We start from the raw sequence: 26,186 nt of genomic DNA on the forward strand, positions 1-26,186 counted from the left end.
AAGCACTGTAAAACATATGCCGCACAGAATACGCATTGTACTTGATTAACAAAGAACTCGCATGCACAGGAAAAAAAAACAAAGAAATAGCATTGAGAATGGGTTCTTTGCCTAGAGCATAGCTCCTGAATCATTTTATTTAACATCATTCACATTTAGGAGGACAAAATACAGATGTACAAGATCACTTTAAGAGTTTAAGAATAGTACAGCACTAATTTCTGCCCGAATAATGGAGCTGCAGCAGGAAGATTCAAGTGATGTCTCTTTAGTAAATGATTGATAAATTGCTACTGATTTATTAAATGAGCACCTTTAACACACAGACATAAAAGCCCCGATGCTTGCAGAAACAGGTTACAAACTGAATGTCAGAAATTCCAAAATATGCCATTTTCTTTGGATATGAATTGTCCAGTGAAAGAAAAATGGGCACACATCAGAGTACCTGTAGAAATCTGGCACATTAGACCCTGCAAACATCTCAAAATGTTACAAGCATACAAGCATTAATGGGATTTCTAAATTAATGTCAAACCTATCTCTCATCTTATGTGAAGAAAATAAAACTATTGTACCATGTAATCACCTCTACATTTGTGGGTAAATACTGGAAAGAAGAACCCGCTCAAATCCTCTGGGACCGTGCAAGTAAAGAAAGGGACTAGTTTTGCCTGTACCATCATTAGAGGCAGCTACCAAAGCTATCACTATAGCCAATAAGCTATGAGTGAGGCCAGTCAGACATCCAACATGAGTATGATCTGAAGTAAAAACAAAGGAATTCCTACAATTCCAACAATCAATTCCACATACCACATCAGCAAATCAATGAAATAATTAATGCATTGTCTTTGATGTGAACAAAATGGCACAGCATGCAGTAGGCACAGAAGAGTGATACAAAACTACACTTGCAGCATTAGGGATTATTTGAGGGGTCTGAATTTAAAATAAAGCATATATGAACAAGTTACTTTGTAACAATTTTTCTGGTGGATACTCTATTGAAACACAGATTTATCACCTTGTGAATACCCCACAGGAGTAAGACTGGACCCAGAGATTTTTTCTCAATAATTCACTCTATTTTCCATAGGTGACATTATGCAGCTTCGTATCGTATCCACCCTACTCCCCAGAAATGACATCACAGCCACCATATAAGTGCCTCCTCCATGCATCAAAGTCAGTTTCTTTCTGATATCAGTCCATGTCGTCAGAGTGTGCCAGTGTGCAGATTAGCAGTTACTGAAGGTAAGTAACCTGTTCATCTGAAAAACACTTCTAGCTGAAGATTCCTTACCTTTGAATAGATACCCAAGCTATACTTCCCAGGAGGTGGGCCTGCAAAACAATTTCACACCAAAAAGTCCTGTAGGACCAAACCAGCAAAGTGCCATCTCGACAGACCTAACTGTCCATGCAGTAGTGTTTAGTGAAGGGGAGCAGAGAGGCCCACGTTTCTGCCTAAGATGTCCAGGACCGGGACTCCGCGTGTTAACGCAATGGTTGCTGCTTTGGCTCTGGTGGAATGAGCACGCAATCCCTCAAGAGGTTGTTTCTCGGCCAATGCGTAGCAGATTTTAATGCAGAGCACTATCTGGATATGCCATTTCTCCAGGCCTTCCCTTTCTTGGCCCGACATATCCCACGAAGGGTTGATCATCAACCCAGAACGGTTTTGTGTTGTAAAGGTAGAATGGCAACGGTCTTTTTTGGGTGCAGTCAATGGAGTCTCTCCTCTTCCTTAAAGTGATGCAGAAGAACCTAAAAGGTAGGTAGAATGATGGACTGGCCTACATGGAACAGGGTGACTACCTTAAGCAAGAAGGATGCTTAGGTCTGAAGGAACAGTTTGTCGGGGAAAAAAGAGATGTAGGGAGGCTAAGAGTAAAGAGCCTGTAGCTCACTGACCCTCCGGGCAGATGTAATTGCCACCAAAAAGGACATCTTGATGGTGAGGGGTCTTAATAGACTAGAATGAAGCGACTCAAAGGGAGTGCACATTAAGAAAGTAAAAAACAAGTGAAGGTCCTAATATGGCATAACAATGGAAACTGGGGAAAATATGTGCTGCAGACTTTTAAGGAAGCTAATTACAATAGGGGACTTGAAAAGAGAAGGCTAATCTAGCAGACGCAGAAAAGTGGAGATGGCAGATAGATAACCCTTTAAGGTTCCCAATGCAGAGTCCTGCTGGGCAAGGGTAAGGATAAACAAAGTATCATGGGAAAGGAGAACAGATAAGGGATCAATCTGTTTCTCAGCACACCATGCTACAAATGTATTCCAACAGGCGGAGTATACTGTCCTGCCAAGATAACATCAAAGGTTTTCGCCGGTAGGTCAAAAGATGTCAACGGTCGCCGCTCAATCTCTATGCATGAAGGTGGAGGGTTGACTTGTTTGGGTGGAGAATCTTCCCCTGTTGCTGCGACAAAAGATCTTCCTGAACGGGTAGCTTGATCAAAGAACTGACGGCCATGCACAACAGATCGGGATACTCCGAGCTCACCCCGGAGCCACAAAGAAGACTTGAGCCCGGTCATTGATCTTCTTGAGAACTCCGGGCAGGAGTGGTATGGGCAAAAAGGCATTCAGGAGACCTGAGTTCCACTCGAGAAGAAAAGCGTCTGAGCGATAGCAGCCTTGGAAACTCCAACTAGCAAAACTGCTGACAGTGTGCGTTCTCAGCGGTTGCGAACAGATCTAACCAATTCTCTCCCCACTGCGGAAAGAGACCCTGCACTACCTCTGCATGGAGATGCCATTTGCAATCCGCTAGGCATCTTCGGCTGAGTTTGTCTGCTCTGGCCATTAGGCGTGAACAACCAGGGATCTGTCCTGAAGTTTCAGCCATGTCCAGAGGAGCAGGGCCTCTCGACAAAGGGTCCACAACCCTACCCAGCCCAGTTTGTGGCAGTACCACATGGCGGTGGTGTTCTCCATGAACACTTACACTAGCCTTCCCTTGACTGAGCGTAGAAAGGCTTTTAATGCCAGCTGGTTCACACGGAGCTCCACAGGTTGATGTGTTGTCTAGATTCTGACAGAGATCCTCTGATGGCCACATCTCCCAGATGGCTGCCACATACCAGAAGTGGCGCATTTGTCACTACTGTCAGATCTGGTTGCAGAAGGGAGAGGTGTCTGCTGCCGAGCCAACTGCTTTAACAACCACAGCAGATTTATTGCAGTGCCCTCTGAGATCTGGACCATGTCAGAGAGATTCCCCTAATGCTGAGCCCATATATGCCAGCGAACATATATTTTATGTAGGAGGTCATGAGGTCCAGTCGCCTCAGTAAGTCTCACCAAAACCCAGGATAGAGGCTGAAACATTGGTATCATAGCCTGTATATCCTGTACTCACAGTTTGGGAGGATAAGCTCAAAACTGCAAAGTGTCCAGAACCACTCTGATGAAAAGGAGCATCTGAAAAGGAGTCAGGTGTGACTTCAGTACTTTTTGAGAGTGAAACCCAGTGAATGCAGGGGGTCTGCCAATGTCTGGAAGTGGGAGAAAACTGCCTGGGACGAGCCCGCCTTCAAACAACCAGTCGTCGAGATCAGGAAAGACTGGCACTCCTGATTTCAACAGAGGAGCTGCAACCCCGATATCATCTCGGTGAACACCCAAGGGAGCCCTGGTAAGGACTAAGAGGAGCACAGTCAACTGAAAGTGCTTGTGGCCTACCGTGAACCACAGGTAACATCTGTGGACAGGCAGGTCAGGAATGTGAAGTATGTATCCTGTAAGTCCAACGCTACCATCCAGTCACCCGGGTCCAGGGCAGACAGGACTTGAGCGAGCACAAGCATTCTGACTATCTTCTTTTTCAGGAAGAAATTAAGAGAACAATGTACTAGGATAGGACGAGGCCTCTGTTCTTCTTGGGCACCAGAAAGAAGTGAGAATAGCAACCCCGACCTACTTCTGCGGCCAACATCTCTATGGCTGCCTTGACCAAGAGGGCTGCTACTTCCTGGCGGGGTAAGGAAAGATGGTCCACGTCAGCCTCTGGCAAGTGGATGGGATGAGTGGAGGGGTGGTTACAAAGGGGAGGGAGAAGCCCATTGAGACAATCTGGAGAACCCAGTGGTTGGACCATCATCAACCTCCAGTGGTGGAGGTGCCTCCCACTGGATGCCCACGATGAACAGAGCAAAATAAGAGGTTTGATTGCAGCGGCTGCCGGAGAGTTGTAGATTGGCCCAACCTCTGGCTGCCTGACCCATGGGGTCTGAGGGTACTGCGTCCTCAGCCAGGCACCGGCTAGGAAGCTTGAATGCCGTGGTGGCTCAGCAGGTAAAGTTCAGTCAGTAAAGTCTCTTCTTGTGTACTACTGTATAAACATACTTAAAGCAGAAAAGACTACCAAATAAAGTTAACATATGTTTACTGAGGCAATTCAGTAGCCATTTAGATCATTATTTTGCTTCAGCAGTCCTAGCTGCATTGAGCTTCTCATTTAAAATTCTCTTTCACTGACGTTTGATTAACTCAGAATAAAATGCTGAAATAAATAAATGCATTAAAACGTGTTGTAACAAGGAGGAGAAATCAACCATGTAAAGAGGTTTTGATAGAGCTGCAAAAATACATTTACTATTTGAGGCACTTAAATAACTCGGTTCAGTACACCTCTTCTTCCCGAATTCCACAAAATGCCTCTTCAAAATGCTGGACTGTTTGCTTGACCTCACTTTTACCCCTGTTGAGGTTATTTTGTCCAGTGACCAATTTCATGCCTTCAGCATAAATGTTTGCTTAAGTCAGAGCTGGAATTTCACCAGCTGCTTCACAATGGTCAACCTAAAATATGGCAACATTTTGATTTGGTGATGCGACTTTTTTGGGAGGAGATGTTGTTTAGTTTTATTTTCATCTGCGCTTCTGCGATATATCCCTTCATCACTAGTTTATTACAAAGCTCAGAGGGTGGAATATTGAAGTAACATACAGTCATTATAAAAACATTCACCTAAAACTACCTAAACTTACTGACTTTTCGCAGGCTTGCTAAACTTGTCACCAATAAAGACATTTTCTATCACATAGCTGCATAGGAAGTGACATCATTGGTTTCCACAGGAAACCGTTTTTAGGTCGAGCCTGAGCCAGCGCGCGTGCAAGCGTTGCTCTGGCGATCTGTTGTAGGTAGAGTACGGAGAAGAAGCCCCGCCCATATTTTTCATTGGCTTGTGTCTTTGTCCTTCGTAAATGCTGGTGTTTGATTCCTTAATAGTCTTGTTAGTCACTCCTTAGTACGGCCATGTCATCATTTGTATCCTCCCATGGCTACTGGCCCCTTTACTTGGTTGATACACGGTAGTGTACTTTTTCTTTATTGAGCCGGGACAATGGCGGTTGTTTGCAATGCCATAGGTCTCGCATTTGAGTGAGAGACCTATTTCATTGCACATCATTTTTTAAGAAGGCCCCAGATGTAGAGCACATTGGGTGTACTCGAACCTCGTCGTGCTCGGAGCCCGCTATTATGTTTCTTTTTTTTTTAAGAAGGTTCTGAATGTAGAGCACATTGGGTGTCCTCGAACTTTGTGCATAGACGTACTCTTGTGTAGTGCACATTAAAGTACTCAAACTTTGAGTAAGAAATCAGGCAATTACCATCAAAGCGGTACTAAATGCAATCCTGCTCAGTAACAAAATAGTGTTTCATTTTAGGAATCAAAGGAAGTTCGTGCTCAAGATCACACATTCCGATTTAGTGAACATGGCTGCACACTTAACCTTCCTATTCTATTTATCGATTTTATTTATAACTTGTGGTATTAAAGCACTTTAGAAAACATAAGCTGAGTCGTGGGCAAGGAAAGGAGCTGGTAGGCGGGTGTGAAGGTGTTGTATCATGGTGCCATTGAACTGATTAGAGGACCGCTAGCCCCGGTATTGGCAGAATACAAGTTTTGGCTCGTTCTTCGGACTGAGGGAGAGCGTGACGCGACACTTCCTTGAAGTGTTGCTGAGACACCTTTCAGGAGGTCTTGCATCATGTGTTTATCAGGGAGTGATTCATGCTCTCTGCAGCTTGAGGAGCCGGGCACAGTTGTGCCATCTCTAGGTAACACGCAGATGCGCCCCAGGGGTGGCTCTCATATCTGCAGCTGGAAGCACACGCTCCAGTCAGCACTAAGAGCTTCATGTCGATGGGAGACATACTTCTTAACCTTATTGACAGACTCAACTTGGTACAGCATGTCGCAAAACCAACATACTTTTAAGGCCACATCCTCGACCTGGTCTTCTCAAAATCACCAACAATCCAATGGAAACCACCCAAACCCTCAGACTGGACAGACTTGTCTCCCTGCTCAGTGTCCTGCTAAGAAACTAAGGTCAACCCAACACAGAAGACCAAACCCTAAAATTCTTGAAGACTTCTCCATAAAAACCCTGATGCTTGAACTCATGTCTAGCCCTAAACACTCCATGGCTGACAAAAAACTCTTCAACACTTTTTTGTAAAACTATGGAAACATCCATGCTCCAGTTAACACACCCAAGTTCATGCCAAATCTTCAGCGCTGTGGTAATTTAAAGACCTTTCCGACAGTAAACGATCCATTAGCATACAGGAAAGAAAGCAGAAGAATTAGAGAACTTCGGATTACCTCATGATATTGAAAATCCTCCACTCAACATAAAGACAGCTCATCACATCAGCCAAACCAAAGTACTATACTAATACCACTGACCCTGACAAAAACAGAACAATTTTCAAGAAAATCAAGCACTGCATAAACCTCCTGCCTGATCCACCTATTCCTCACTCCATAGGAAAGTGCAATACCATCAATCTCTTCTTCAGTGAAAAAATGCTTAAGATCCAACAGCATATCGATAACACCAAGCTGCTTAATCTTTTAAGCACTCCATTTCTTGTAGAATCCCGCAATGGTCATCCTTTAAAGGCCTGTCTTTTGCAGATCTTGCCGACATATTTAACTCCCTCAAAGCCACTTCTTCGAATCTCTCTCTGGGGATACTCTCACCCCAACTCACCATTGTCTGTGCTTCCCACACTCAAGGCATCTTCCCAGAAGCTCCAAAGACAGGCCAATCTATACTCCCACTCGTAAAGAAACCTAAACTTGACCCTGATGACCATTTCTTCCACCAGTCCGTCACTCTCCTAACATGATTTGGCAAAACCATTGCAAAAGTAGTCTATGTTGAACTCCAAGATCACATTAATGATAACCATCTCCTGCATGATTAGCAATAGATGATGCTTGCCGGCCCACAGCTGAAGATGAGCCCTGCTTCCTGATATTGCAGAACCTCTCAGCTGCCTTCGAAACAGACGTCCATTTCATCCTCATAAGCACCCTGGAGTCTTGAATGGGATTTTCTTGCAGTGTCCTTAACTGGCTCTCCTCCTGCCGTTGAAACCAACATCAGTTTGTTCACATGGACACCTTCAGGTACCAAAGATCCCCATCAACTCTCGAGTCTCCCAGGGTACCATACGGTATCACGTCATCTTCAACCTCAATATGGAGCCACTTGGTGCTCTACTCACATATAGCAGCATCAAGATTCACCAATATGTTGATAATACATAACTGTACTTCAAAATCTGTTCTGCTTCAGACATAAAACATCTAGCTAAAGCTCACCCCAACCAAGAAAACAATACTGCTATTTGCAAAGAATAACAAACAGAAAATAGTACAAACCTCGCTGAATGACATGAACCTTCACATGAACCTTGACCGATTTGAACTCCAACTTTCAGTGAATGCCAATTTACTTGGAGTCACCCTAGACACCAACCACACCCTCAAGAAACACATCCCACCCCCCCAAAAAAAGGCATGTTACCAGCTCTCTCTTCTAAAGGTGAGACAGTTTCTTCCAAAAATTAACTTCGGAACTGCTGTTCAAAGCCCTTGTACTCTCGAATCTGAATAGTTGTAACGCCCTGCTTCTTCCCTCCCTGACTCTACACTGGTACCCTTGAAGAGCATCCTGCATACTCAACCTATCCTGTCATTGGAGGGAAATCATTTCACATCCCAGGAAAAATTCCATGCTTGTATGCAAGATAAAGCTCAGTGGTTAAAAAATAATTATTTGCAATTTAATGGTGACAAGCCGGAGATCCTATGTTGTGCAGTTGGAAACGTTCCACTTTTACTCCCAACTGGGTTTTGGCCTATTCCGTCGGTCACACCACTGATACCTTCCAAGACGGTGTGTAACCTGGGAGTTACTTTCAATGATAAGTTGAGTTTGGAAACTCAAGTAAACAAAACAGTCGGGAGTAGCTTCTCCCTCATTAGAGTGCTTCGGAAGATTCTTCCGCTGTTACCAACACAGGCCAGAGCGCCGATAGTAAGGAGTGTCATCTTGAGCCGGCTGTACTACTGCAATGCTCTGCCATTGGAGTCCCCAATGTATCTGATTGGGAGACTGCAAGGAATCCAGACAACGATGGCTAAGCTAGCCCAGTGAGACCTCGACGCTCATCAGCATCGTAGGCTCTTACGGAGCTTCATTGGCTCCCAGTGTTACAGAGGATACAATTTAAGTCGCTCTGTATTGCTTTCAAAGCTCTGCATGGTCTCGGGCCCAAACCACTGCAAAAAAAATTTGAATGGTATGTCCCCACCCGCAGTCTTCCTCAGCTAAATTAGTGAGAGTGCCCAGGTTTAGAAAAAGAAAATCGGGAGGAAGAACCTTTAGCATTGCAGCGGCGGATTAAACTTCCAATGGACCTTAGACAGATGTAAGACCTGCTGTGCTTTACAAGTCCTGATAACATTAACATGCCACAGCACATCTCATACAGGGCTTAAAGAAATATGATCACATCATCAGCCGGATACAGATGGAATTCAAACTGGTTCCCCATGTCTCCACACCATCTTCACAGCTTGTTGTATAATTTACAAACCAATCAAGGTCAGCATGCCCACTTATCTTGCAGACAAGCTCGCTGGCGGTTCAAGGCACAACTGTAGCTAGGACAGCATCAGACTGCAGGCTAAGAAGTGTGAAAAAGAAGAAAAACAGGCAGCAAGCTTTTTCCATTTATGCACTCTGGAACAACATCCCCATGTTCATCAGGACAGCTCCAACACTTCTTAAATTTAGGAAAGAGTTGAAAACACACCTCTTTTAAAAACACTACAATACAATGCATTAACAGACCAAAGCAGCTACTTCTCATTTCACGTTTTGACTTTATCCTGATCTTTAACCCTGTACAATGCTCCCCTTTCTTTTAGTTAGGTTTCCTCCACAGAAATTCCACATACATTCAAACTGCATATTACAAGCTGGGGTAGGGGAAAATTATGAGTGAAAATAAAAGCAAAAATCTATTTTTGTTTAAACTGCACCTGCAGAGCAAAATTTGGTTTAAGCATTTTCTCCCCAGGTAACTGGTCATCACGTTTCTTGCATCACAAACTTTTTCTGTCACTTCTAAAGGAGCTTTTTATATGCTGAAGAAAACACTTTTACAATGGAAACAGACGTTAATTAAGGTGTTGTGGCAGGGGCAGAGAATTTGGCTTATGTTTCATGAATGACGAGAAACTTACTACCCACCAACAGCATTTTAATTAGCACTCATATTCATTGGAACTGCACACTATAGCACATACTTCACATGAAACTGAATTTAAGAAGACTGAAGTGGCCATCATTGGCTACTGCTGGGGAAGCTCAACAGGGATCAATGTCTTCAATTACCATTGCCCAGCCTCTGACATAGGGTTTGGGACAGATAGAGGACCACAAACACCTGCCCCTCCTACCTCCGATGAATGGAATCTGAGGGGCGGTAGGAGGCAGATGCGAATTCAGCAAAAAAATAAGAAGTCTCCTATGGATTTACATCAATTTTTTCCCTAATTGAAAAAGGAAAATGTTACTTACCAGTATGCATCTGTTCTTGGCATGTAGAGCTGTAGATCCACACACTTATGCATAGATCGCTATCTGGTGTTGGGTCCGGATGTTTGCACTTTGTTGTTGTGCTGGAAACTCTTTGGAAATCACGGGATAGGTGGCTCCTCCTTTGGACAATAGTGCGCATGGACTCCATCGTCAGATTGTTTTTTCGCCAAGAAGGGAAATTATGGAGTTTCGAAAAACAGGAAAGATGTCCATGTATGTTGTATCTAAATAAGATAACACTGGACCAGATAAAGGCAGCCAGGGAGGTGGGTGGGCGTGTGTGGATCCACAGCTCTACATGCCAAGAACAGATGCATACTGGTAAGTAGCATTTGCCGTTCGAGGCATATGAGCTGTAGATCACACATTTATGCATATATTGCATAGCAGTACTCCTCCTTAGCGGTGATTACCAGTGTCTGTTGCAGTAGTTTGAAGGAATATGCTACTTACCAGTATGCATCTGTTCTTGGCATGTAGAGCTGCAGAGTTGTACACTTAGCATAGATCGCCATCTGGTGTGAGAGGAAGGAATGGACAGACAAGCCCCATAGGCTGCCATTATGTGGCTCAGAACAGGATACTGTGCCTTTAAGAAAACTTTCCAGGACTTTTCCAGTATCCCAGAATGCACAGCAGGTCCCTTTTACTTTCAGTTCTTTTTGAAGGCGTAGCACGCCAGACCTGTAGCATTCCTTATATTAGTATTCATCTCTCCACCGGGGAGGAGGGCGGGCGCTTATGACTATAACAGAAATACCCCTACTACAGAACTGGAGTTACAGAAAAGAAACTGCTCCTTCTGTAGTAGGGGATCTCTGTGTATAGTCATAATCTAGTGAATAGAATGGCAAGCCCATCCCCACACAAAAACGGCGGTGGAGAAGATTACAAATTAATACCACTACTGTGCGAACAGATTTCGCAGCGAAGCCTGCCCAACCTGAGCATCTGCCCTGGCATCCGCGTCCAGACAGTAATGCGCAGCAAAGGTATGGACCGACCTCCAAGTGGCCGCCTTGCAGATTGCTGCAATCGGAACATTACGCAGCAAAGCAGTCGTGGCAGCTTTGCCCCTGGTGGAATGAGCCTTAGGTTTACCCCCTAAGGTCTTATTAGCCTTTTGGTAACACAATTGTATACAGGACACAATCCACCGAGAGATGGACTGTTTGGAGGTAGCAAGACCGGTCCTGACTGATCCATAATTGATAAACAACTGGTCTGACCTACGAATATCTTTGGTCTTAGCAAGATAAAACTTCAACACCCTCCTAACGTCCAGGGAATGTAGAGACCTTTCCGCTGGAGAAGAGGGATTCTGAAAAAACGTAGGTAAAGTTATGGTCTGGTTGACTTGAAAATCAGATATAACCTTAGGAAGAAATTTAGGGTGAGTACGCATAACAACCTTAGCAGCATGAAATACCGTATAAGGTTCTTGGCAACACAACGCCTGAAGTTCACTCACCCTGCGGGCCGACGTAATGGCCACTAGGAACGCCGCCTTCCAAGACAGGTGCTGCAACGAAGCCTTGTGAATGGGTTCAAAAGGCTCCTTCATCAATCTGGACAGCACCACATTCAATTCCCATGAAGGCGAGGGAAGTCTGACAGGAGGGAACACTTTCTTCAAGCCTTCCAAAAAATCCTTGATCACAGGTATCTGAAAGAAGGAAGTCTGTGAAGGGCATTTCCTGTAAGCAGTCAAAGCAGCCAGATGGACCTTAATGGAATGGAAATTAAGGCCAGACTGCGCCAAATGCAAAAGGTACGGAAGGATGACATCTTCCTTACATGTCGTCGGGTCAAAGTGCTTGGACTTGCACCAGATGCAGAATCTCTTCCACTTGTAAGCATAGGACGTCCTAGTGGAAGGTCGCTTAGCCTCCTTCAGTATATCCATCCAATCTGCTGGTAGATTCAAATGGCCATATTGCACTATCTCAGGAGCCATGCCGCCAAACTCAAAGACGAGAGGTTGGGGTGCACCAACTGCCCCCCGAACTTCGTGAGAAGGTCCGGCCTGCACGGCAGCCGTATGTGAGGACGGAGAGACCGGCGAAGCAGCTCCGTGAACCACCACTGTCTGGGCCATTCCGGGGCAATCAGGATCATCCGCGCCCCGGACTGGGACAGCTTGATGAGCACCGCCGGAATCAGGGGAATGGGTGGAAAAGCGTACAGAAAGCTATTCGACCAGTCGATCCATAGCGCATTCCCCAGCGTCCCCCGCTGGTAGTACCTGGATGCGAAGTCTCGGCATTTGCTGTTTTCGGCGGTGGCGAACAGATCTACGTCTGGAGTCCCCCACCTTGCGAAGACGTCCCCTAGTACTTCGTCGTTTATGACCCATTCGTGGTTTTCCTGAATCAGTCTGCTCAGTGCGTCCGCCTGAACATTCTGCACACCTGGCAGATGCGTGGCCGTAATCGTCAGTCCTCGGGCCAGAAGCCAGTGCCAGATCGACTGCGCCTCCTGCGACAGATCGCGTGATCTCGACCCCCCTGCTTGTTGAGGTAATACATCGTGGTTGTATTGTCTGTCTGTACAAGCAGCGAGTTGGTCTGGAAGGACGGATGGAAGGCCTTCAATGCCAAGTAAGCGGCTCTGAGCTCCAGGAAATTGATGTGGTACGTCGACTCCAACGGGGACCACTTTCCTTGTATCTGTAAGTCTCCGGAATGCGCTCCCCAGCCTTGGAGAGACGCATCCGTCACGATACTCTTCGTGGGAATGTCCTTGTGGAAGGGAACCCCCCTGAGGAGATTTTCTGCCGAACACCACCACTTCAGCGACTGAAGAGCATGCAGAGACAGCCGTATCTTGTCGTCCCAAGAAACTGTCCTCTGATCCCACTGATCCTCCAAGCACTCCTGCAGTGGTCTCATGTGCAGCCGTGCGTGAGGCGTGAGGAAGATACATGAGGCCATCGATCCCAGCAGCGAAGACACCTTCCTCACTGTCGTCGATGGAGCGGTCATAAGAGCCTGAGCCTTCCAAAGGAGTGATAACCGTCTCTCCTCCGAAGGAGACACGCTTGCTGACAGCGTATTGATGGAAGCCCCCAAGTACTGTATGCACTGGACCGGAGTCGGGACAGACTTGGACATGTTGACGTGCAACCCCAGCTTGTTCAAGAGAACGCACGTCGTCTGGAAGTGCGCTTGTGCTTCCGAGAAGGAGAAGGCCTTGATCAACCAATCGTCCAGGTACGGGTAGACAAACACCTTGTTCCTCCGCAGGTGTGCAGCTACCACTGCCATGCACTTCGAGAAGGTCCTGGGCGCAGACTTTAGCCCAAATGGCAGTACTGTGTATTGATAATGATTGGCGCCGACTTGGAATCGCAGGAACTTCCTGTGCTTCTGTGCAATGGGCACATGGAAGTACGCATCCTGTAGGTCTATGGCACAGAGCCAGTCTCCTCGTTGCAGCCGAGGGTAAATCTGATGCAACGATAGCATGCGGAATTTCTCTCTGCGAATCCATTTGTTTGCTTGCCGCAAATCCAGAATGGGCCTGAACTCGTTCTTGTCCTTCTTGCGAACCAGGAAGAACCGAGAGTACAGACCTCTTCCCCTTTGAGACAGAGGTACTTCTTCCACCGCCTTTTTCCTCAACAGGATGTCTGCCTCCGCCTAGAGCTCTCGCAGTTGATACCGTGAGCTTTCCGGCGGAATCGCTGGAGGCGGGCTGATGAACCGAAGACTGTATCCATTGCAAACAATATTCAGCACCCACTTGTCCGGAGTAATTTTTCTCCACTCTGCCAGAAAAGATTGAATGCTTCCCCCCACTGGAGTGGGTAACGGTTGCAGGGGAAGTAATCGCTCGGGGCCGAGACCCAGCCGGGCCCTTGGTAGCGGTAGCGGACTGCTGGCCCCCTCTACCCTTCTGGCGTTTCTGGAAGGGCTTACGGAACTGCTGCTGCTGGTGTTGCTGCTGTCCCGAGGCCTGGCCACGCCCTCTGCCCGCAGACCCGAACCGTCTCTGGAACGGGCGTTTCTTCTTTTCTGGCTTCTCCAACCCGACAGCCGTCAGGGTCTCTGCCTCCGTCTTCATGCGGTCCATCTCGTCGTCCGCATGCTGGCCGAACAGGGTCTCCCCCGAGAAAGGCAGATTGGCCACTCTATGCTGAGCCTCCGGTTTGAGCGAGGTAAGGCGAAGCCACGCGTGATGTCGTTGGTGGACGCCATGACAGTACCCATGCACCGCCAGCAGGGACACATCCGCTACCGCACTGATCACCTGGTTTGAGACCAGCATCCCCTCGCGCAAGGTCTCCAAGAAGTCTTCCCTCTTGACGCGAGGCAGCAGCTCCGCGTACTGCTGGAGAGACTCCCACAGGGCACGGTCGTAACGCCCCAACAGAGCCCCGGCACTTGCCGCCTTCATGGTGGTAGCAGCCGTCCCACAGACCTTCCTGCCCGCCGAATCTAGCCATCGGCTCTCCTTGTCTGGCGGAACTGTCGATGAAGGGGTGGGAGCATGTTGCTTCCTCGCCGCCGTCACAATGACTGAATCCAGCTTAGGGTCCGTCCTCAAAAAGGTCGGGTCCGAGTCCGGGGCCCGATACTTCTTCATAAGCCGGGAGGGGGTGGAGTGAGGAACAACTCCATAGCAGGCTCCACCAGTCCCGGCACGAGAGGCAGCAGGGGGCGAGACAGGTGCTTCTTGTGCAGCGTCTCGAATATCACGGACGTCGTAGGTGTCGGTACCGTCACCGTGATTCCCAACTTGGCTGCACCCCTCAGTAGTACCTCCTGGAAGGAGACCAGATCGTCAACCGGTGACACCCTCGTCCCGGGTGAGTCCGACAGCGTCGGTGATAAGTCCCTGGCAGATGATCGAGTGCGCGATCTTGATCTGCGCCTCCTGTGGCGTTGCCTCGATGTTGACGACGAACGCCCACGGCTCCGCGATCTCCCTCTCCGTCCGGAGCGGGAGCGCGATCTCCTTGGCTTCGGTCTGTCCGCCGGCCTCGCCAGGTCCGGCGACGGTGGCTTATCGACGGCGAACGCCTCGACGGCGAACGTCTCGACGGCGAACGTCTCCTCTTCGCCGACAGCGATCTCCCCTCGATGGTGAGCGCCGACGCCGGGCCCGATCTCGACGCCTCGACGGCGACGTTGACGGCGTCGACGGTGACGACGCCGAAGTCGTCGACGGCGGCCTGATCAGCTCCCTCGACGTTGAACGTCGACGTCGCTTCTCCCCAGAGCACTGGGGAGACGGCGGACAGACCGTAGTCATCCCTCTCGACGCCTTAGTCGACGTCATCGACGCCGGTGGAGAATGGGGGCATTTGCCGGTCTTCCTGCCCCTGGGGAGCCCCCCAGAGGCCTCAGCATGGGCAGAATCAGCCCCTCCTGACCCACCTTGTGCCTTCAGCCTTCTGTCCTCCAGGACTTGGAGCCTAATCTTCATTCTTTCTTTCAGGGTCCTGGCTGAGAACGAGTGGCAGATCTCACACTCTTCCGGCACATGGGACTGGGGAAGGCAGCCTATACACACCTTGTGTGGGTCTGACTTAGCCTTCTTCCTATCGCACTCCGGGGACTTGTCAAACAAGCCAGGCATGTTGACAACACCAAAAGGAAGTCCCAACACTAAAACACTTTGACAAAAATCACCAATAAACCCTTGAAAAGGGAGAGCTCAATGCTCCAGGGTCCTGCTAGCAGGAGCCGGAAAAAAGAACTGAAAGTAAAAGGGACCTGCTGTGCATTCTGGGGTACTGGAAAAGTCCTGGAAAGTTTTCTTAAAGGCACAGTATCCTGTTCTGAGCCACATAATGGCAGCCTATGGGGCTGGTCTGTCCATTCCTTCCTCTCTATCATTCCAGAGGCTTTTGCTGGAAGAGGCAGGTTTTTCTCTGTGGAAAAAGCTGGACAGGCAGTGCTGTTGGTGGTTGTTGGTAGTGTAGATGCAGGTCTGCATGGCTTGACAACTTAAGAGATTATTTTTATTGCTCCGGGGTCCGCGCACATGGGCGGGACTATTCACTAGATTATGACTATACACAGAGATCCCCTACTACAGAATTGTATTTTTTTCTCTATTCTGGGGTTAAGAACCCTAACCCTAACAGGACCTTTGAACACCTCAGGTGCGTGTTTAATTACCCCTTTTAACATATGGAGAACAGAAGTGGACCTTTGAGATGTATCAAACGTGTCCATTAGAAAATCCTCCTCCACAGGGTCTGTATGTAGAGCTACCCCATGGTATTGTGCAGCTCTGAACGATCTGGGTGAAACCCATAGTGTCCTCTGGAGAGGAAGGTCTAGAGGGATAGATGTCGTCTTGTGGCACATCAGGGACATCTGGTGTGCCATAATTGTCCCATGGGTCGACTGGGGTGTAAGGGTGACTAGGATCCCCAAATGGTTCATCGTCTGCACCCTCCCCCTCGTCCCCAGAAGTGTCATTGTCCTGAGGTGGAGGAGATGGTGAGGGGAGTGGAGATAGAGTAGGGGAGTGGTGTGGAGGAGCAGGTGGAGAAGGAAGTCTGAGAGGAGATGGTGCAATGGCCCTCTTCTTTGGTGGAGATGGAGCCGGCAAAGGCATGTCCATTGTTCTCTTCTTGGAGCTGAGAATTAGTTGACCTGTGTTTGGGTCTTTACGAAGAGGTTTTTGCGTTGAATCCGGTCAAAAAAGCTCTTCTTTTGAAGGTTGGTCTTTTGGTGCCGATTTTTTCGGTTCCGAAGGTTTGTGTGGCGCCGAATCTGGAGCAGATCTATGCTGTTTAGGCTTGGAAACGTGAGTTTTTTGATTTCTGAAGGAGCCTGCGGAACCGGTTGTTTTTTCGGTTCCGAGGGTTTTTTCGGTTCCGTAGGTTGAGAACCTGTACTCTTTGGAAGTGGCTTTTTACTCGGTTCCGATGACTTTTTCGGAGTCGAGGAGTCGGTACCAGTAGGTTTTGGTGCCGAGTGCGTCGATGTGGAGCAAGTGGTTTGCACGGAGGGGGAAGACTGTTTCGTTTTGGGTGCCGGGGATTGGGTTTCGGCACCGATAGCAGGCTGACTCGATTCCGAGTGGCCTGAAGGCTTATGTGTCGACTTCTTTGTCGAGCCCGAAGGCGGGACGTGGGAAGCCTTGACCCAGGTGTGCACCTAGGCCCGAAGGTGAAGGTGTTACCGAAGCCTTTTTCAGGGGTGTGGGGAAGGGGTCGACGTTACTACTTACGACCTGCTGCCCTGGGGTGATGTCTTCGATGTCGGAGTCGTTGGCTTCGGAGGCGCCGACGAGGCCTTCTTCGACCCGCTCCTGCTCTGGTACATCGACGCCCTCCTGGAAGATGTCGTCGGGAATGGATGTCGACGATCGAGCCATGCTTCTTCGAGCTGGACGATCCCGGATAGTTTTCTTGAAGCAAAAAGAGGCACAAGCTGGGCAGTCTCTGGCCTTGTGCACTGGTGAAAGGCAGAGGTTACACACCTCATGCAGATCTGTGTGTGGAAACTTGGATCCACATTGAGGACACTTTTTAAAAGGAGTCCTTTCCATGAGCCAGGTCGAATGGCGTAGGTGAGCGCGAAGGCCTTCTTTGACGCCTGGAATGGAAGACTTCAAGCTTGTAGAGATATGTGTTGAGTAGGGAACGCGATCGGAACAATACCAGATAAAAGGGTGAAGGATTGCGCGTCGAAAGTTGGATCGGTAATGGCACCGAACTGGAGCGCGATAAACACATCCGAGCTCGATAGCGGAAAAAAACAAGCGGACGATGGAATCGATGCCCATGCGCACTATTGTCCAAAGGAGGAGCCACCTATTCCATGACTTCCAAAGACTTTCCAGGACCACAACAAAGTGCAAACATCCAGGAACAACACCAGATGGCGATCTATGCATAAGTGTGTGATCACCAACTCATATGCCTCGAACAACAAAGCACACAGATAATGAAAGCACACATTTAAAACAATTCAAACAGGCCGCTGAGAAGCAAACATAAAATATTTAGCAAACATAATGACATCTAAACCCACAGCAATCAGGCTTCCATTGCCAGTACTCCACTGAAAGGACCTTCTTTCTCAACGAAGCCTTCAACTTCTTGTCTTCTTTTAACACAGTACATTACAGCATACTATTGGCAACTCTGTTCTTGCTTGGAATCATTTGCTTGGTATTGGAATGATTCACCTCCTACCTCAAAGGCCTCTTTTGCTGTGCCTCATGGTGCACCACCAGCCACTCTCTTGCGGAAGGAGCCCAATAAGGCCTAGTCCTTGCTTTTCTTCTCCATTTACTTCACATCACAGTCCTCTGTATAATTATCTCATCCTTCAGAGTCCCACAATCTCACTGCTGCTGAAATACAACATTCATCTCAACACACAACCACTATTCCAACAACAAACCACAGCCTTCAGTTACTATTGAGAACTATGTGTCTTATAAAGCCGAAAGTGAAATACCTCCTATCCTTCTCTACACCAACCACCACCTCCACTCAATTTCTTTTCACCATGGCAATATACTCTACTTTCTGTCCACCAGAAACATCAGGATCTAATTTGATCAATCTATGACTTTGCAGGAAAATGCCCCTTTTTGACCTGGTTACCCACACTTTTTGCCTTAGTACTGATGCTTTTCGACTGAAAGTGCACTGGGTAATGTCTAATTGTAACCCAATTAGCAAGGACTTTATCACCACTGTAAGGCCCTAGTAAATAGTACCTCTGGCACCCAGGGTCTGAATACTAAAGAGGGTCCCTAAGGGCTGCAGCATGTATTGTGCATAGGGAGCCACAGAAAAACTTAATGCAGCCTGCCGTTGTAGGATGCGTGAAATGGTACAAATCATTTTGAAAACAGGACATGGCATGCTCCCGTAATGCCATGCCCAGACACACTGCAATACTGCATTTAAATCACCCCTACAGCCGGGTGCATTATATTATATGTGAGGACATATCTGCATGAGCAGATATGCCCCTGTAATGTCTGGCTCCATTGCCACGCCATTGCAAGTGATCACAAAGCCATCTTAAGCATATGCACTGGGCATTGGTCATTACGAGTTACCTAGCTAAACAATAGCTTCACTGATAATAATGGTGTTTGGTATCAAACACCTCATCTTAATAAATCCACTCTGATACTAGTGTTGGATGTATTACAACATGCACCCAGAGGACACCTTAATGGTACCCCCTGAAAAATACCACTCATTTAGTGTGCTTGCTGACTGGACTCTTTCTGCCTGCCACCACAGACAAGTATCTGATACCCTGCTCAGGAAAGCCAAGGCTCTCAGAGGTCAGAAATAATGCCTGCTCTGCCAGGTGTTTACACCTCCCCCAGCAGGATAGCTAGTGATTTAGCATATGAAGGCCAGAGGCTTCAAAGACCCTGGCTTCCTCCACACCTGGAGGATGCCACACACTGCCGTGGGGCCCATTAGGCACCAAAGCAGGCGGGAAAATTAACTAGTCAGTAGGCGTGAAGCACTATCAGGCTAGTCACAACCCTAAGGTGAGCCACCTGAACTGGACACTCAAAGAAGGGTTTCACCATCTTGTTTTTGGAGGAACTAGGAACTCTGTCAGGATTATGCCCACTCTCGATAGAAAGTGGTCATATAAGGGGGTGTAGTCACCCTGGGGTCAGTAGCCCATTGGCTATTACCTTACACTCCCCTTACCGCCCCTAAATTCAGTATTTAGGTGGCCCCCTGACACCAGGAACTGAAGGAGAACAGAAGAGAGCAGTCACCGCAAGATCTGAGAACTTACTCTGAACTTGCCACCAAATCCTGCCTTGCTGCTGGTACCTCGACAATTGCACCGACCAAGCTTGTCTTAAAGCTGCGTATCCTTCCATGTCTGTGGAGGACTGTCCAGCACTTCACCATCCAAGCACAAACTTCTTTGAGGTGGAGGAGCCATCCCCATGCAGATGCAGGACCTGATCGCACTTGCCCTGTACCTTGACTAGCCGACCATCAGGTCCACCGACAGAGCATCTTGCCAGGAAGACGTTTTGCTGCTCCAGGAGGTCAGATCTGTCCCCCTGCCGAGTTTGGATTTGCCAGGCCCTTAAGGAGTAGCCCAGCACCAATACCCTGGGTACTGGAGCATTTGCCACAAACAAGGCTTGTGCGTCCAGTCAGGAAACCACAAAGCCAAAACCGACCTGCCGACAAGGGACTGAAGGATCACCAAGGCCAACACCAAGCGTGTCCCTGCAGTCCTGTTTTTTTCTCCCTCTCCAGGACACCAAAGCCAAGTGAGAGCCTATAACCACAGTGACCTGCCAGCCAAAACACCTCTGCACTCGAGCCCCCAGCCCGGGTTCACGGAAAACAACTGTGTACCTGTAACCCAGAGAGCCTCAAGAGTGGAGCCTTCCTTTGGGTTCTGCCGGTCTTGTCCTCAAGTCCTCACTAGCAACCTTTCTTTTGCAGGTACTTTAGCCAATTACTTTACCGCTTAGAAAGAAAGCTGGCAGTCCTCCCAACCCTAAATAGATCAGGCGGATTATCAGTTGGGAGACAGGGTACACAGAACTTTAAACCAGCCCCTCTGTTTGTGAATGCTATGTGAAGTTCATGTAAATTTTTCTGCATTTCTGGAACTTTTACATAGATGTTAAGTGATCTATTTTATATTTTCTAGAGTAGGAAGATTTGTGGTTATTTGCATATTTTAGACTTTATAGTTTAAGGCGATGGAATGTACTGAACTGAAAAAAGAGGGCAGCTCTCCCGAGTGTATGATGTCCCTTGATGCACCAATATCTTCTAACTTAAATAAAGAGAACATGTTGTCTCTTAAATCGGTCTCTTCACCTTTTTCAAATGACCATGCACGTTTTTACAACAAAGCAGTTGACTAACCCACTTGGACTGCATATGGACAATACCCAATCTGTGTGGACACATGCTGCCAGTTAAAGTCTAAGATGGTTAAAGAACCTGGAGATAGGAAGGTGTGTCCAAAATGATCAACGATGTACAAACCTAAGAGAGCTGAATCATGAGTGCAACTTTGATTATTTGTAGGATAAAACAAGTGGGAAACAAGTGGGAAGCAACATATGACTAAGTGGATCAAAACCTGTTCCATAGTAGGTATAGGTAAATGAAGAAATCGATAGGCTCTAATGTACAACTTGGCATTTGAGCATAGAACTTAAACCACGGAATACGACATACCATAAATAATTTAATCCTTGATAAGCAGTTTACTGAAACATACATGTTGCCTGAGGGGTGATGAGAAGCTGAAGATTAATGTCATCTAGAGGAGGATAAAAACTGAAAGAAAAGTAGCTTAACAGTAAAGCTGAATATGAACATTTAAGATATCAGAGCTTCATGAAAATATTGAAGTTTTAATTTTGATTCCTGAAATATATTGCGATTTCAATATCTGCTAATCTAATAAGTAACGTTAAGTGAACTTACAGAACCATATTTAAATTACCGCTTTGTGATTGAAAAACATTACTGCTATGTATGTAATTATTTATTGTAGGTGTCTCCGGGATTTTATATTGAATGTAAAAAATCATACATGGTTTGGGGTGAATTCACATTCTCTGTGCCCTAACTCAATTCGAGCACATACTTGCCTCCCACCATGTCTAACATTGACTTTAATGTTATGTACGAAATTTGCTATTCAATACAGTCTACCACCCGCTCGCCAAAAGCCCAACCCCCCAATAAAACGAAATTGTTCCGGAAGTTGTCATTTGCCATGTACCACATCAGTATCTCAGCTTTGTACATCATTTATGTTCAAATGATTTAATTCCAACTGAATTAATAAATAATTATATAAATAAGGAATGGGACGGATGAATTTACTTGACTTGTGATTATGTAAACAATGTGTTGAAAAACAGCATATTTTGATTGCTACATTTCACAAGTACTGGGCACCTAGGAACGATACATCACAATGGTCGCACTAGTCTATGGACCAGCCATAGAATTTTGAAACTATCCTCACAAAATATTTGCCATCAACTATGCAGCAGTGCTGCGATTAACTCTAGGGCATCGTAACATGTCTTGGGGTGATTAGTGAATCTAGGAGTAACTGCAGAATGCACAAATTACAAGAAATATACGCAGCATGCAGGAGAGTGGGGCAGCATGGTGGCAACCAAGTAAATGAGAAGATACAGAAGAGCACTAGTGGTGCAGTTTAACATGGTAGAGATGCCAGCAGCGATTCCCAATTAGAGGTGAGAAAGGCATGCCAGGAAGTGCTATTTGTGAGCTGCATACCTGTCCTGAAAGTGAGGCATCCTGGCAGAGGAGTGAACGGAGATGCCAGGACTTACATTCCAGCCTGCCCGGGTGCTCTCTGTGGCTGCTGGGGTGTCAGAGAGCATTTGTGAGCAGGAAGGGTGCTCACATGCGATGTTTAGGGCAGCCACCAGACCTTAATCTGGAAGCACTATTTGGCTGGGCCTGCCACTCAGACTGTAGCTCCATAGCAATTAACCAGCGTGCTTCCCAGCGGAGTGGTGTGCATCATTTGTGGATTGGAGTGGGGCGCCCAGTAGACCACACATGAGCTGACTGAAGTTTAGTAGCAGGTTGAAGGTGTACTGGCCCAGACAGTAATTCCTCCTTTTCTGACTCACAAAGAATTACTTTAGAAAGCTGAGGTTATTAATGTTGCGCCTGGTATGGCCTGGAAGACCGCTCCAAAAATTAGATGGGAAACACATATGCTATCATTGGAAAGGGACGTCTGTTATGGAATTGTACTATAACTGTACCTGGGAGTAGTATGCACGTCACTGGTGGCATCCTTCTTTCTTCATTCCCATGATTACAGGTCTACCTCTCAATACTACTCTATGACAGGGACACTGAGGGCCACCTAAAAAAAACCAGCATAGATAAACACACCAGGTGGGCTTGGAAGAGATTTATGGAATACACTTGTAATGGCCTGCTCTATTCCTGAGCAGCCCTGATGCAAGAAAACCCGAAGCTCCCATTTACTAATGAAACCGTGGTCAAGGTGTAGTTGACAAGGTAAGCCATCCATAGCACAGGGACATCTTCAAGAATACAACCTTCTAAAATTGCAGGCTTTATCCAGCACTTTCGCCTGCCATATGTACTTACTACTTCAAAAAGATGCAAATGGTTAATCAAGTGTACAAGCTAACACATTGGGACAGTCCGACAGATAAACTAGGGGCCTGAAATGAACTGGTTTCTGACCTGATCATAGGCTTGACAAACAGTTGACCTACTGCTGGCTACAAATGGCAGACACCGTGTAATACCAATTACATTTTAACACGGAATATATTATAAGGAGCAACGCCTATTTCAGCTTGGGTTCCATGGAGATTCTAGCTTCATTTGATGAGGGGCAGATAATGTAGATTCTGTGCACAGCAAAACAGGCATGCTGGATGAGTGTGTTCCAATGATAAATACACGTTTAGGTTAAGGCAGGGAAGTGCTTAAGAGTACTCACCAATTTACTGCCTTTACATACGTATGGTGAAATGACAGGTCGTAGTGCAAATGAGGAGAGGCTCTACCCCAACCACTATGAGGTAAACTAAAGATCTGCTATAATGGAATGACGATACAGACCAGTATTCCTCATTATTGTCCCCTATGGTGCGATCCAAGGATATCTTGGTTCCACTATGCGCCTACCTGGTTACTTATGACTTTAGAACATCACACAGTAACTTATGAAATATAGTTGGAGGGACAGGTGTAAGAATGGAGCAAGCACCCCCATCGGGAGGTGGAAAAATAAACAGGAGGTGAGTGGTCGTGAACGGAGAGCTTGTTCTACATGAAGACCTGCAGATGCAGAACCTGGTGGACTAATAGGCAGATATCGGCGGAGCTAAAATACCTTGGATGTATATAAAGAGTATAAAATGATCTTGAAACATGAAATGAGCACTGAAGATGATATGTTGTTATGATTACATACGAGACCCTTGATTGCATTAGTTTTACATTGTATTGGTAAATGAATAACCTGTTTTAGCCTTGAAATAAAATAAACAGACAAACATTCAAGCACATGGGTGCTAAACTTTGAAGTTTCTATTAATGCGTCAAATTTCTAGTGACTTGTACTCACCCTCTCGCGTTCTGGTGGTGCACGGATGAGATAAATCCCTTTGCGGTTTATTGAGGTGGCTAAAGACAAAGAGGATAACTCAACTGAGCCATGGCTTTCTTTCACTGTCTTTAACCACTGTAAGTGGCGGGCGGAATCTTCCTATGGAAAAAAACATTTAAAAAAAAGAAAAATCAAATCTCTCCATTTCATACAAATACATTGTTTACCATGCAGTAAGGCATGCTAAATATATGATGGTGTTAGGTAAACAATCAATAGATATGGCTATGACACACCTGAGATGTAACAGTATGCAATAATGCAGAGGCATTACAGGTCATCGGAAATGTACTGCTGACAGAGGTCCAAGCAGGGGGTAAGTGCACATCCACATGGAACAATGATCTTGCACATCAAATTAGTTATTCTTCTGTGCTTAAATTTCCATTTATGAAAAGTATGTTCTACCCTAAAACATTTCATGAGCTGACAAAGGATTGGTAAATATTTTTTCTGAACATTGTCTCACCAAGATCCTTGAACATGACTGCACCAAGTTAACTAGCATGTTCAATTAAGAAAACTAATCTTCGCTTCCTAGAGGACTAGCTACATCTGTTCTTTGTAACCATTTCCTTATTGCAATCTGCCACTTCTTGGATGTTTGGAGAGCAGAGGGTGAAGAAAAGAATGATACTAAATACACTACTCTGATACTCATTGCATCTATGCACACCAGGACTGCAGAACTTACCAGTTTCTTTGGAAGCTTTTCATCATTCTCAAGGGCTTTCCAGAGTTTACTCAGGCACTGCATGAGCTCCTGCAGACCAGACTCTGGCTTCAGCTCATATAGCAGAGGGGAATAACCCAACACAGCATCGTGGAAGCAGGCCACGCGATCCACATCCATGTCGTTTTCACCAGCAGAAATGGAGGCCAGGTCTACAAACACTTTGAGCTCATTGATGTCTAAAGTTTGTGGAAAAAAAATAATGAGAGCACAATTGGTTTCAGACTCTTGAGTGGGTTAAATAAAAGCATCTTATAGCTTAAGAAGAACTTGGAAATGTGTGTACTGCCCTACTAATAAGGATATCACAATATAGACTACATATCTCACTAATATGCCACATAAACGAGTTACTCAATACTCGATTATCAGAGACTATAACTAGCAAATGTCATCAAAGGCACTGACAGAGACAATTTGTTGTTCTTTGATATAATCCTCCAGAAAATCAAGTAGGCATGAATGGTATAGAGTAAAGCATGAAGAAAAAAGAGCAGGAAAGGTACAATCATCTGCAGGTTAATCCATGTCAGACAGTAGTCAAGAACCATCAAATCTACTGCTCCTGAGCACTCTAATCTTTAATAAACAGTTAAAGGGTGGCATCTATCTATCTATCCATCTATCTATCGTGCAGATAGGAGGAGTGCAATATGCTATTACCATTGTTGAGGGTAGGGAGGGGCCATGACTAATGAAAGGCAAAGCCGAGTGGGTCATTATGGCTGATAATAAAAAGCATTTTACATTTTGCTCATTCTCATAAATGGTTTATGCTATAATACAGTGTTTACCAAAATGTGGGCTGCAAGCCGAATTTTAGTATGTCCTGACACTCCTGGTATAGGTGTAAGTAATATTTAATGTGATTAGCCCTGTTCACACACATGTGAAAAGGTGCTGAACTATGTCCTTAAGTGCGGTTTTAAAACAAACCCTTGCAAGTATTACAAGCAAGACTTTGGGTAAACCTTCTAGTATTTGTTTCTGTTGTTTTTTACTCCACAAAGGCCACTTCAACAGACAATGTGTTCACTATAGTTGAGCATACACAACCATATCACTAGTGCATGAATTTCACCCATAAATTAAGAAATATGTATGTGGCTTAACGGCCAGAACGGCTGACTTTGGATCTGGGGAACCAGGTTTGAATCCTGGCATTGGCTACACATCCTTTGGTTCTAGGCAAATCCCTCAATCGCCCATGCTTCTAATAAAATGAGTCTGACCGTGTGTAATTTAATCTGGTGCTCATGTGAAGCAGTGGCGGCGATACATACTGATAGTGGTGATGGGAGGTGGATGACACGAGCGTGGTGGGGATTGCGGGCCGGGGGCTCGGAGGGAAAAAATAAAAAAATAAAACTTAC

The 26,186-nt window shown here is 46.3% G+C and overlaps 1 protein-coding gene across 2 annotated transcripts in view; it reads right to left on the minus strand.

Annotated features, from left to right (window-relative positions):
* Window positions 1-26,186, minus strand: part of RNF213 (ring finger protein 213) — a 2,329,248-nt gene that overhangs the window by 1,143,632 nt on the left and 1,159,430 nt on the right. For both annotated transcript variants that reach the window (XM_085617427.1, XM_085617426.1), the window contains exons 21-22: window positions 24,775-24,992; window positions 24,039-24,179 (exon numbers count right to left, since the gene is read on the minus strand). In XM_085617427.1, the coding sequence (XP_085473553.1) occupies window positions 24,039-24,179; window positions 24,775-24,992 (359 nt within the window). The remainder of the gene's footprint in view (window positions 1-24,038; window positions 24,180-24,774; window positions 24,993-26,186) is intronic.

Source organism: Triturus cristatus, chromosome 7 (assembly GCF_964204655.1).
Source record: "Triturus cristatus chromosome 7, aTriCri1.1, whole genome shotgun sequence".
Taxonomy (NCBI): domain Eukaryota; kingdom Metazoa; phylum Chordata; class Amphibia; order Caudata; family Salamandridae; genus Triturus; species Triturus cristatus.